Source organism: Salminus brasiliensis, chromosome 11 (assembly GCF_030463535.1).
Source record: "Salminus brasiliensis chromosome 11, fSalBra1.hap2, whole genome shotgun sequence".
NCBI lineage: Eukaryota > Metazoa > Chordata > Actinopteri > Characiformes > Bryconidae > Salminus > Salminus brasiliensis.
The window spans coordinates 3,484,646-3,497,269 of record NC_132888.1 but is presented as its reverse complement, the minus strand read 5'-3'; the positions used below and the strand labels follow the sequence as shown (position 1 = coordinate 3,497,269).

Genomic DNA, 12,624 nt, shown 5'->3' with positions numbered 1-12,624 from the left:
ACAGAATATTGATTATAACTGAATAGAATGGACAATTTTACAATATGGTCATTTAGAATAGAGCTTCTACAGATCTAAGTATACTTATAGAATATATATTCACAGTCATAGAAAAAAATCTTGTATCACCATAAAAACAAATTTATAGGAGAAGGAAAAAAAATCTTTTTTCAACGGAATCAATGTAAAAAGATTTTTTTCACAGGTAATTTTGAAGCAATTCTATTGGTCCGTTCATCAGCAAATTCTCATACAATAAAAAAAACAAACAAACAAAAAAGAAACACAGTGACAGTAATGATATGTTTTCTTTCTTTCTTTCGTTCTTTCTTTATTTACTTATTTACTTATTTTAGGAAAGTTCCTGTACATTATGGCTTATTATAGAACTTTCGGTATCCAGTTGCCAATCTTGGACTTATCTGTAATCCATGGTAGCTGTGGCACCTATCATTTACCAATCATTTACTTGCACTGTTCCCTTCACTTCCAGCGAGAATAAAATCCAGGACTGGAAACTGGGTTCAAGGTCCAAATTGCTGAACTGGGTTATCATGGGAGCACTTTTGAAAAGTCATACAGGCCTTTTTAAAACAGTGGGAGAACATTTCGGCTGCTGTTGTTTGTTTCTTCTTTCTTTTTTTCTTTTATTTTATGAATCACGCTGAAATTTGAAAAAGCACATCATCCCCTCAACCTCTTGACAAAATGAACTGTTTTCGAATGGAAAGCTTGATCTCGGTAAGAGAGCCCGGCTCTCCTGCCTCTCCCAAAAAAACAGATTAGGCTGTCTGAGAGCGTCATTATGATGAGACTGAAGCTACCTGGCTGTTGTCGATATTCGTGCATGATGGGAATACGGTATGAAAACAGCCTCAGCACTGAATACATTTCAAGTTCAGCCCAACAACGAGTTTTACCAGCGTTCTGATCTGTGCGGAAACACAGGGAACAGCATTCGGAGATGAAGCAATCTGTGACATTTTATGCTCATGTGTGGTGATACTCACTGATTATGCAGATATGCTGTCATGAGGTTGATGTTAGCCCATTGGGGAAGAGCTTAAACCACAGTTAAGTGGTGAAAAGCTCTCCGCATCTACAGGCATTAGCTTTAAGCAAAGAACCGTGGCGAATGGGAGCCATGGCGAAGGCCACAAATGAACTTGCAGAGTGTGACAAATTTTGACAAGCAGATAAACATGATTTGTGCATGTATGAAAAGTCGCTTTTATTGAAATAATCTTATTATTGTAGGAGGAACAAACATGAGTTTTCCTTCTCGTATGCGTCCTGATACACAATGATTAATCGCAACATGAATACAAACAGTTTTAAGCCCTTAACACATCATCAGATTGCCTTTCACCTTCCAATCAAACAACGAACTATACCCATCTGTAGCGTTATCCAGTTTACCATTATCCAAAAACCAACCTTCTTATGTCTCTTGGCCCCATTAGTCACTTTCCTTTCCCTTCCTTCACTTTCGGCTTTGATTTGAATGGATAATTTGTGAGTTTGACGAGGAGAGGCACAATCTAACCCATTTTGTATCTTTTTAAAGAAAGCATATCTCTGGCGTCTTAGATATATAGCAGTATGTGATAGTACCTCCACCATGTTTGGAAGCTGTACTTCACTGTAGCTCACTGTGAGCTGTTGATTATGCTTCAAATGCTCTATTCCAGCCATCAAGAGGGAGATTCTGATAAATGGTATAGAAACAGGGGGATTCCTGAGAGATATCTATATGATGAAATTCCAAATCCATAGAATATATATATATATATATATATATATATATATGAAAAATAAAAAAGCCTGTTCTACTTGAACCTGTTTGAATGGGTTACCCCGAGTTAGGCTGTGCCCTGTTCCCCCCTACTGTCCCTATACAGACCCAGTGCTAATGCTAATCCCAGACTAGAAATAATTAACCATGCGGATTAATCTCAACACTGCAGTTCAGTCCAAGGCTAGGCCAGGAAACTGACCCCAGATTTAGAAGAACAGCGATGATAAAGACCTGTACTGTTGAAATATTGGTGTTACAATGGTTCTCAGTCTATTAGAAAGTATTGATATTAGTATTTAGGATTAATCAGAATGCTCCATTTATTGTGCTCGAATGCATGTAGCTGTAAATGATTTTACCCAATCAGCTGCTTTCCCCTGGATACATCCAGCCACTTTACATTTTCTTACTCATCCAAAGTGCTTACAAGCAATCCTGCGTATCATCGCTGTCAGACAAGAGTCTCATATACCCAAATTATTAAATTTACAGGAGAAAGAAAAAGATGTCTGAACTTTCAGAGAATGTCAATGTAAAAGTCAATGTACGATTTTATTGCAGGTCATTTTGGAGCGTTTCTATTGACCCATTCTTCATGACATTTTAGGACAATGTGTAGATCTGCCAGATTCATGTTATATCAAAAAAAAGAAAAATGTCAAAAAAGGACATACAAGGTTTTGCATGATGGTGATGATAGGCTGGTAATTGTATCAGAGAGAGCATCGAGATAAACGAAGAGGAAAAAGTAGCTTAATGGACTGGGGTTTTTTCCTTTGCAGTAACAGCACTAACATTCAGAACTGCCCAGAAAATTAACTTGTTTATTTATTTATTTGTTTGTTTATCATTTGCATGTGTATTTATTAACTCAGAAGCATCCGTGTTCTGCTTTAACTCAGCCTTAGCCGTACAGAGATCGTCACAGTTCTCCAAAGCGGCCTTTGATTGTACTTTAGTCCAGGATTTGTTTATTGTCGAACTGCTCTAGAATAGAAGGTTTAAATTATGGTTCTTTATGAAATCTTCATAGATTAGAACCTTACTTCACTGTCAGATCAAAACCTCGTATCTCCAAAACAGCAACTTTTCAGAAGAAAAAAAAAAAATCTTAACTTTTAATAAAAGTCAATGTAAAGTTTATTTGTTTTATTCCGAGTCATTTTGGAGCATTTCTATTGGTCGGTTCATCAGGAAATTTTAATATAATATAAAGAACAACAGCCAGATTCACATTATGTTCAAAAGTGAAAAACGTCAAAAACAGATACAAGATTCTTGCAGGACAGCGACGACAATTAGCAACGTTGATGATATCAGTATATATGTAACATTGCGGTTCTTAATGGAATTACCTTTTAGATTAACATTCTGGTCCTTTATCGTACACTATGTGGACAAAAGTATTGGGACATCCCTCTGAACCATTAAATGAAGTGTTTCACTCACATTCTTACAATAAAAGTGCTATGAAAGGTTCTTTGGGTAATGGCCTAGAAGAACCTCTGTTGATTCCATAAAGAACAATTTGGCTAATAGAGATATGCAGATATGTGAGCATGAAGAACCTGCAAAAGCCTGTGAAACTCTCTCTGGTCACATTCACATATCACAATTACACAATATTCACAACTTCCACGGCATTGCTCAAAGAAACAACGAGTGCACTTAGAGCTACGCTCTTTAAAAAGGGTCTTCTTTAGTAAGCAGAACCACAACAACCAAGAACAAAGAACCGTTTGAATGATTCTTGGCCTGGTTACGGGGTTGGAAACCTGGAGATGGTTCTATATAGCACCAGAAAGCTTCCTACCGGCATTAAAAGTAATAAACTGCATATTGAACCTTTGTTGCTTTGACTATAAGACGTGTATTGGCTTGTCACTTTCTCGTAATAAGGTAAAAAAAAATTGCTCTAAAAAGTTTATCGTCAGCTGTCAGTTTATCGACTGCTTCTCAGCTCCCAGATCTAGTCTCAGACTCAAGCGTCTGACTTTATTGTGCAGAATTTTGTCAAGGCCGTTTTTGAAGTGGCTTAATTAAAGAAATCACTGGTGTTTTTTTTTAGGACCCCTGTGTGTATCCTTCATCATCAACCAAACAGTCCCCTAGAGGTGAAATATAATTAATGTGGTGAAAATGGGCCTTTTTGGCTACTTTCTGAAGAACGTTTGGGATTCAGGTTCTTCATCCTAAGACTTTAAATGTGGTAAAACCAAAAAACCCTCCCAAAAAACCCAAATGCTGCATCTTCTACATCTTGACTGTGTTTAACTACACCCTGCTCATCGGTTAATGTACTACAGTTTGAAGATAAATATGATGACATTTAAATGGGATGACTTTGCAGAAAGTGATGGTCATTATCATGTGGCACAGGCCTCATTGGTTTTCACCAACACAAGTCAGACATTTGGAGCGCATCATTAAAATGTAATTAGTGTTTTTAGAGAGCACATCATTTTATGTAAGGGTCTTTATCTGGAGGCAGAAAGACGTTCCAGACATTTTAGCCGTACAGAGATCGTTTCTCCAAAGCGGCCTTTGATTGTACTTTAGTCCAGGATTTGTTTATTGTAGAACTGCTCTAGAATAGAAGGTTCAAATTATGGTTCTTTATGAAATCTTCATAGATTAGAACCTTACTTCACTGTCAGATCAAAACCTCGTATCTCCAAAACAGCAACTTTACAGAAGAAGGAAAAAAAACTTCTTAACTTTCAATGGAAGTCAATGTATGTCATTTTGGAGCATTTCTATTGGTCGGTTCATCAGTAAATTCTGAACAACAGCCGGATTCACATTATGTTAAAAAGTGAAAAACGTCAAAAATAGATACAAGATTTTTGCAGGACAGCGACGACAATTAGCAACATGTAAGTATATATAACAATGCGGTTCTTCTTAGATTAACATTCTGGCTCTTTATCATACACTATATGGACAAAAGTATTGGGACACATCTCTTAATCAGTGTATTCAGGTGTCTCATTCAGTCGCATTTCCACTACAGGTCTATACAATCAAGCCCCTAGCCCTGCAGTCTGCCCTTCTTACACACATCAGTGAAAGAATGGGAGGTTCTGAAGAGCTCATTGAACTCCAGCGTGGTTCTGTATGCAATAGGAGACACCGCTGCACCAACTACAACAAGTCAGCTGGTGAAATTTAGACCTTCCCTCCTAGATCTTAGACCTCCATCAGCTGTGAGTGGTGTTATTATTGAACAGTGGAAGGGTTTAGGAGGAACAGCTCACAGAGAGCAGCTCAGTGTCCACCGAGTGTCTGTCAGACCACGTAAAGTTACAGAGCGGGGTCAGGGCCGAGTGCTGAGCTCAGAGCAGAGTGCAGAAAAGCCTCCAACTGACTCAGTAACTGCAGCAGAGCTCCAGACCTGCTGCTGCTGGTAGAGCTTAGAGCAAAGGAGGACCAGCTCCATATTAATAATGCCTATGAGTTTAGAATGGGACGACAGAAAAGCTCCTGTAGGTGGAATGTAGGTGTCCCAATACTTTTTTTTTTTCAAAACACTGGGTTCCTCAACGTTCATGCGCTGTCAGTCAGACAGGAGTGCGTTCCTATATGGTGGCCTGTTTCTAATGCTGAGTTTTAGAGCTATGCTATCGCTCCCTCTGTCGCTGAGGCCTTGAGTAAATTTGATGGACGTTTTGCCTCTTGTTGCTGTCAGCTGTAGGCCTAATGCCTTCTCTGAATCAATGCGTGTGAGAAACTCCATGCAGTCCAGGATCCTGCAGCTTTTAAGGACTAAGAATAAAAAGCAGTAAATGCATTCCCATCAGAGAGGCAAGCAGGCGTGTGTACACTGAAACGCTCCCTGAAGAGAGTAAAGAATAAACAGCCCGCCCCCCCACCACACACACACACACACACATACACACACACACCTCCCCCCAGCAAGCGAACCAAGCAAATCGTGTGAAATGCAGAGTACGAGTGGTTGAATAGCGCCACACAAAACATCGCTTTGGCAGGACGGATGATAGCAAGATGGTGGGAGAACTAAAAAATGCACAGCAAATACGGTACGACGGATGAAGCCTCAACAAGCTGGACGCGCCAGTCTCCTGACAGGACTCACCGTAACACTCAAGTAATAACAACAACACGAAGGCTTGCAGTTGAGAAATCAATGGAAACGCAGGGGAAATGATGATCTGCTGGGCTGATAAATGAAGCTCAATAGAAATGCTCAGTCCGTCTCCTCATTCTAACACAGTGGTGCGACGGAGAGGCAGCCGGCTAGGACGTTTGCAGAGCGGTCAGCAGGGGTCAGCTCCCCGAAGGCACAGTCGAAAATGACTCTCCTCAACTACGCGTATTCTTAAGCAATAACAACGTGATCCGTATTATCCACCCAAGAATACCCGTCACCGAAGAGAGCCTCAGAAAGAGAGGGAGAGGGAGAGGGGGAGCGCCTGACTCTCAGACATCCACTGTGGCACACAGGCCAGAGCACAGCCTTTCTCTCTAGGGACATTGATTGAAGATGGCCTTTTTCACGAGGCCAGACACACCCCGCCAGAGGTAGCATCTGTAGACAGAAACGGACAGACTTTTTTGGATTTCAGAGCAGGAGCTTTGGGGAGCAAGCTACACTCTAAAGAATAAAGGTTCCTCAGTGGTTCCTGGCAGATTCTTATAGAACCTTTAGGGAACATAACCGTCACATTATGGCTCTTGATGGGCCTTCATTGGACAATCCAAGGATAGAACCTTTAAAATATTGTTCCTTATGATATATCTGTAGGATAGAGTCTTAATGGTTAGTGGTTACAGAGTGCAACATTTTACAACATGGTTCTTTAGAGAACCTTTCTACAATACAACTTTTACATGATAGTTTCCTTACTGTTCTTGAATATAATCTTTGTATTATGGTTCTTTAGAGAACCTTTCTATACTATGTTTCCATTGTGACTCTTTTGTACCTTTACAGAGTACTTTATAGAGTGCAACATTTTACAGCATGGTTCTTTAGAGAACCTTTCTACAATAGAACGTTTCCATTGTGATTTGTTTTGTAAATTTACATGATGGTTCTTTATGGAATAGTTCTAGGATAGAACCTTTAAATTATTATTCCTTATAGAATATTTGTAGGATAGAGTCTTAATGGTTAGTGGTTATATAGTGCAACATTTTACAGCATTGTTCTTTAGAGAACCTTTCTACAAGGCAATTTTTACATTATGTTTTTCTATTGTAGTGTTCTTGAATATAATCTTTGTATTGTGGTTCTTTAGAGAATCTTTCTATACTAGAACATTTCCATTATGACTCTTTTGTACCTTTACATGATGGTTCTTTATGGAATAGTTCTAGGATAGAACCTAAATTATTGTTATAGAAAATTAGAATATAGAATATTTGTAGGATAGAGTCTTAATGGTTAGTGGTTATAGAATGCAGCATGTTTCTTTAGAGAACCTTTCTACAATACAACTTTTACATGATAGTTTCCTTACTGTTCTTGAATATATTCTTTGTATTATGGTACCTTTCTATACTAGAATTTTTCCTTTGTGACTCTTTTGTACCTCTACATAATAGTTATTTATGAAATAGTTCTAGGATAGAACCTTTAAATTAAAGTTCCATGTGGTATATTTTTTGGAATATTTATAAATCCACATCTTAGTGGATTTTTTGTACCTTTACTTGTACTTTTTACTTTGTGGTTTTTCACAGAATGATTATAGAATGCAACATTTTACAGCATGGTTCTTTAGAGAACCTTTCTACAATAGAACTTTTACATTATAGTTTCCTTACTGTTCTTGAACATAATCTTTGTGTTATGATTCTTAAGAGAACCTTTTTACAATATAACTTTTTTCCATTGTGACTCTTGGATTTTTTGTACCTTTACATTATGGTACTTTATGGGTTAATTATAGGATAGAGCCATAACACTGCGACTCTTCACAGAATGGTTATAGAGTGCAATGCTTTACAGCACTGTTCTTTAGAGAACCATTCTACAATAGAACTTTTACATTGTAACTCTTAGTGCATTTTATGTACCTTTACTTTATGGTTCTCTACTTTAGAGCCTTAACACTGTGGTTCTTCACAGAATAGTTATACAATGCAGCATTTTACAGCATGGTTCTTTAGAGAACCTTTTTACAATAGAACTTTTCCATTGTGACTCTTAGTGGATTTTTTGTATCTTTACATTGTGGGTCTTTATGGAACAGTTCTAGAATAGAACCTTTACATTATGAATAGTTTTGTTAGAAAATAAGATGTTTACATTGTGATTCTTTGAAGAACTTTACAGTAATAGAACATTTACATTATGAAAGTGGAAGTTTTGCTAGGAAACAACCTGTACATTTTTCCTGTTTATGGAACTTACTGAGTTTTGTTTTTTAGAGAACCTTTTCTAGAATAGAACTTTAACATTGGGGATTTTGTTGTATCTGGCAGTTTGGTTCTTTATTATTTATTATAAATAGTTCTAGATTATAAACCTTATATTTTTGTTCTTTGTTGTTTTGTTTATAGAATATAATATTGTGACTATGGTTCTAAATAGAATCTTTATATTATAGAACTTCATTGTGGTTCTTTAGAAAATATTTAGAACCTTTGTATTTTGGCACTATAGAGTTCTCTACATGTTTTTTTTATGGAATCCGTAATTATATAGAACATTTCACATTACAGTTTTCTATGGAATCTTTGTAGGATATAAGTTTTGCATTCTGGTTCTCCAGAGTATCTTTATATAGCAGAACCTTTACACTGTGGTTCTTCACAGAATCTTTCCATTAAAAGAAGATTTACATTACAGGTGGAACCCCATTTATTGAAGGTTCCTCACACATTCACCTCATTGAGATAAATTACTCTCTACAGAACTACCCATTGAAAGTGGTTCTGCTATGGCATCGCTCCAGAGAACCACTGTTGGCTCCTTTATTTTGAAGAGTGTAGGAGGATCTTGAGTGATTAACAGGCGAACGTCTCACCTCAGTGGTGGAGTGTAGACTCATCCTACTGGTCCAGATCTCCAGAGTATATCCAGGAGGCTGGTGGAGCTCCAGCATCACTGAGCCATGTGGAGGAACAGTCCTGGGGTGCTGAAATGGACAGAGAATTGAAAGGGGGAGGGAGGGTAGAACTGTTCAGTGTATGCAGTTCATGTCAGTCTGGCTTGAGCTGGAGGGGAATGATTTGAGAATGGATGGATGGCTGAAGAGAAGAGATGGAAGTTAGGAGATATGGAAGGATGTATGGGAGCACATTGATCATCACTGTGTGCCAGTTAATCAGCCCCCATTCAACATACCTGCGTTTTAATGTCTAAGAAATGGTAGAAGCATGGCCGGATGGGGGAGAGTAGGGATGGATAGGATGGACAGATGCGCGGTGTGCTGTATGTGCTCCACGTAGGCTCACTTCTGCGATTCCTGACATTCACCCCTAGCCCTTAACTACTGCCAGCCGCATTAATAGTCAACCACCGTCAGCCCTTCAAGTCAAACATGTTCATCTCACACATATTCAGAGAGAGGGGAGAAGAGAGAGAGAAAGAGAGAGAGAGAGAGAAAGAGTGTTGGGGGGAGGGGGGGGGTTGGGGAGCCATACAGAAAATCCATTAGCAGCGGGAGGCAAATTACAGATCGTTTGGGGGGAAAAAAAGGAATGCAATGACGGCTGTCAGAAAAAGGAACAATGACTGTTATTACGACTCTCATTTTCTGAGGGGTGCACCGGCGCCCGAATGGAAGTGGAAAAAGATGGACAGAAACGTGGGTCTTTTTTTTTTTTTCAGAGCTAGTGGAATTTGCTCATGTGCACTCCCAGCTTTTCAATACGCAAAAATGCCATCCCACTCCCTCCCTTTTCCCCTTTTCCTTTGGAAAAACAAAGCCTGTGTGTCCCTTTCGCAGAAAGTGTGAGTATGTGAAGGTGTGTTAGAACTGCTAGCTTCTCTACACGTCTTCCTTCCTACCTCATACCACTTACCACCTTCATCACTCTCCCTATTTTCCAAATTGCAAAGGCGGATGTGACTGTTATCTGATGTCACCGTCTAGATCTAGCTCCATCTTCGGCTTTTTTTGGAGGGTCCTTTTGCATTGTAGATTGTAGTCTACCAAAGTCTAGCCTGTGTCATTCACCCAGGCGCTAGTCACACCCTGTACCACCAGTCTCATTGATTTTGGGGTGGGGGGTTGTGTTAGAGTTAACCCATGAAAACACATGAAAAATGTCGTTTAGTCCTACTTCAGTCTTTTTGATTTTTGGTGCCACCAGCAAGCCAAACACTAGTGCTGAAGGAACGAATGACTGGATGAATGGACTGGGTGAGTGGAAATCTTTTTGCTCCTGTTTAAGCAGTGCTATCTAGTCTGAACTGCTCTGACAGGCTTCTACAAGACTCCTCATCCTCATCCTCGTCATGCAACCTCAATAGTCAGGCCAGAAACCTCAGAAACCTCTCAAACTGTAACTTTACTAGACGCCAAGTTCTAGTCTAAGCCACATTTTGTCTTTGACTTGTCTAAGCCACCATGCCTTGTGGTCCATTAGTTTTTTTGGGTCCAGCAGCTGGTATAAAAGAGCTGGTCCAGCTGGAGCTACAAGATTTGGAACCAACAGTGGAGATAGGCTCCTTGAAGCTGGGTGTTTTAACTGGGAGCCTTTCAGCCATGGGCAGGAACCGGCCCCACTTTGCTCAGTGGTAGCAACCATAGCAATCAAACTTGCTGCTTCAATCCTTCAGCCACTTTTTCTTTTTCCTTTCCATTTTTGGACCATTTTTGGACCATTTTTGGACCATTTTTGGACAAACTAGAAAAATGACGACAACAACAATCAACAACCTGTAGATAAAAAAAAAAAACACTGGAGAACTGGACAAACGTGAACCTGAACAGACCAAAACGCCCCCAAAAGTCAATCCTAAATGCTCTCCTGGTTCTTCAGCACCATCCCCACCATCCTCGCCGTCAGAAGCTCCAGCCCGAGCCGCTGATTGACGTTTAATTTGGAGGAGTGAGGTGAGAATCCCATGAATATGTTAATATGAGCAAAACACAGTTGACAAATCCGGCAGAGAGGTACCAAAAAAAAAAAAACCTCACAAAATCCACCGCCCTGATACTGGCAGCGATTACACAAATCTGCGTCGCCGTAGCGATCAGCTCATCAGCTCATCAGCTCACACAATACAATACAAAACCCACGGCACCAAATCTGTGCCCCCCGCGACTGTGGTGGGACTCTTCACAAAGGAACAAAAGGGGGGGAAAAAGTAGAGAAAGGAGAAAAAAGGGGAAACACACAGGCTCAAATCCCCCAGTCCATTGAAGCGGCTTACCCTGGAGGTCTCTCGCCCTTTTTCGCTCTCCCTCTCCATCTCCATCTCCATCTCCCTCGCTCTCTGTCTCCCTGTCTCTCTCTCTCTTTCTCAGTCTCCGTGTCTCCACAGAGCAGCCTCCCAGCGAGGGGGAGGAAAAAAAAAAAAGAAAAACCTGGGAGTCGTCCTCCCGCCGGCTCCTTTTCCTCCACTTGAATGGGCGATGGAGGTTCTCGTGCCGTGGAGTGAGAGAGTGAGGCAGAGAGCGAGCGAGCGAGCGAGTGATGCTGCTGATGCTGATGCTGCTGATGCTGCTGATGATGCTTCTGCTTCTGCTGCTGCTGGAGAAAAGCTTGAAGCCTTCAGCTTCCTTCTTGCTTTCTTGGCTTCTGCCCAAATCTGCACACGTACACACGAACACACAGACGCACACACACACACACACACACACACACACACACAGTCCCACTCCAGCCTCCCCCGAAGCGCAGGTGCTGGAAGATAAGCGGCGGACCCTCCACGCAGCCGAGAGGAGGAGGAAAAGAGAGAGAGAGACACAGAGAGAGAGAGAGAGAGGGGGGGGAGGGGGAGGGGGCTGCCAGTTGTTGCTCACAGAGAAGGAAAAACTCTCAGAAGGAGGAGAGCGAGAGAGCAAGAGAGAGAGAGGGATGTATCTGTGGGTCAATGTGCATGTGTGTAAGACAGAGAGAGAGAGAGAGAGAGAGAGAGAGCAATAGACTAAGAAGCAGGGAGATGCTACAGAGAGAGAGAGAGAGAGAGAGAGAGAGAGCAATAGACTAAGAAGCAGGGAGATGCTACAGAGAGAGAGAGAGAGAGAGAGAGAGAAAGAGAGAGAGAGAGAGAGCAATAGACTAAGAAGCAGGGAGATGCTACAGAGAGAGAGAGAGAGAGAGAGAGAGAGAGAGAGAGAGAGAGAGAGCAATAGACTAAGAAGCAGGGAGATGCTACAGAGAGAGAGAGAGAGAGTGAGAGAGAAAGAGGAGGTAGACCAAGCTGGTGTATGGACATGTAGGTAGAGTGAATAAGAGAGGATGGGGAAGAGAGATAGCGAGAGAAGAGAGAGAGAGACTGAGAGAGAGAAGAGAGAGTGAGAGACTGGGAGAGAAGGGAGAGAGAGACTGGGAGAGAAGGGAGAGAGAGACTGAGAGAGAAAAGAGAGAGAGAGACTGGGAGAGAAGAGAGAGAGACTGGGAGAGAAGAGAGAGGGAGACTGAGAGAATAGAGAGAAAGAGAGAGACTAGAAGAGAGGGGGGAGAGAGAGAGACTAACAGCATGCTTGAGAGAGAGAGAGAGAGAGAGAGAGAGAAAGAGACTGAGAGAGAGGAGGGAGAGAGAGAGAGATAGACTAAGAGCGAGAGATGGAGAGAGAGAGACTAAGAGAGAGAGATGGAGAGAGAGAGAGAGGGAGAGCGAGGTTAGATCAGAGCTCCAGAATAGAAACTGAACGAGTGAAAATGAGGCGCTTTAATGG

General features: G+C 41.0%; 1 protein-coding gene across 1 annotated transcript in view; it reads right to left on the bottom strand.

The window, feature by feature from the left end:
• The window catches only part of dpydb (dihydropyrimidine dehydrogenase b), a 236,856-nt gene extending 225,331 nt beyond the window's left edge, over nucleotides 1-11,525 (bottom strand). Inside the window, 2 exon segments of the mRNA XM_072691448.1 lie at nucleotides 8,797-8,907; nucleotides 11,154-11,525. Coding sequence (XP_072547549.1) covers nucleotides 8,797-8,907; nucleotides 11,154-11,204 — 162 coding nt within the window. The 5' untranslated portion in view covers nucleotides 11,205-11,525.
• Between the last annotated feature and the right edge of the window lie 1,099 nt (nucleotides 11,526-12,624).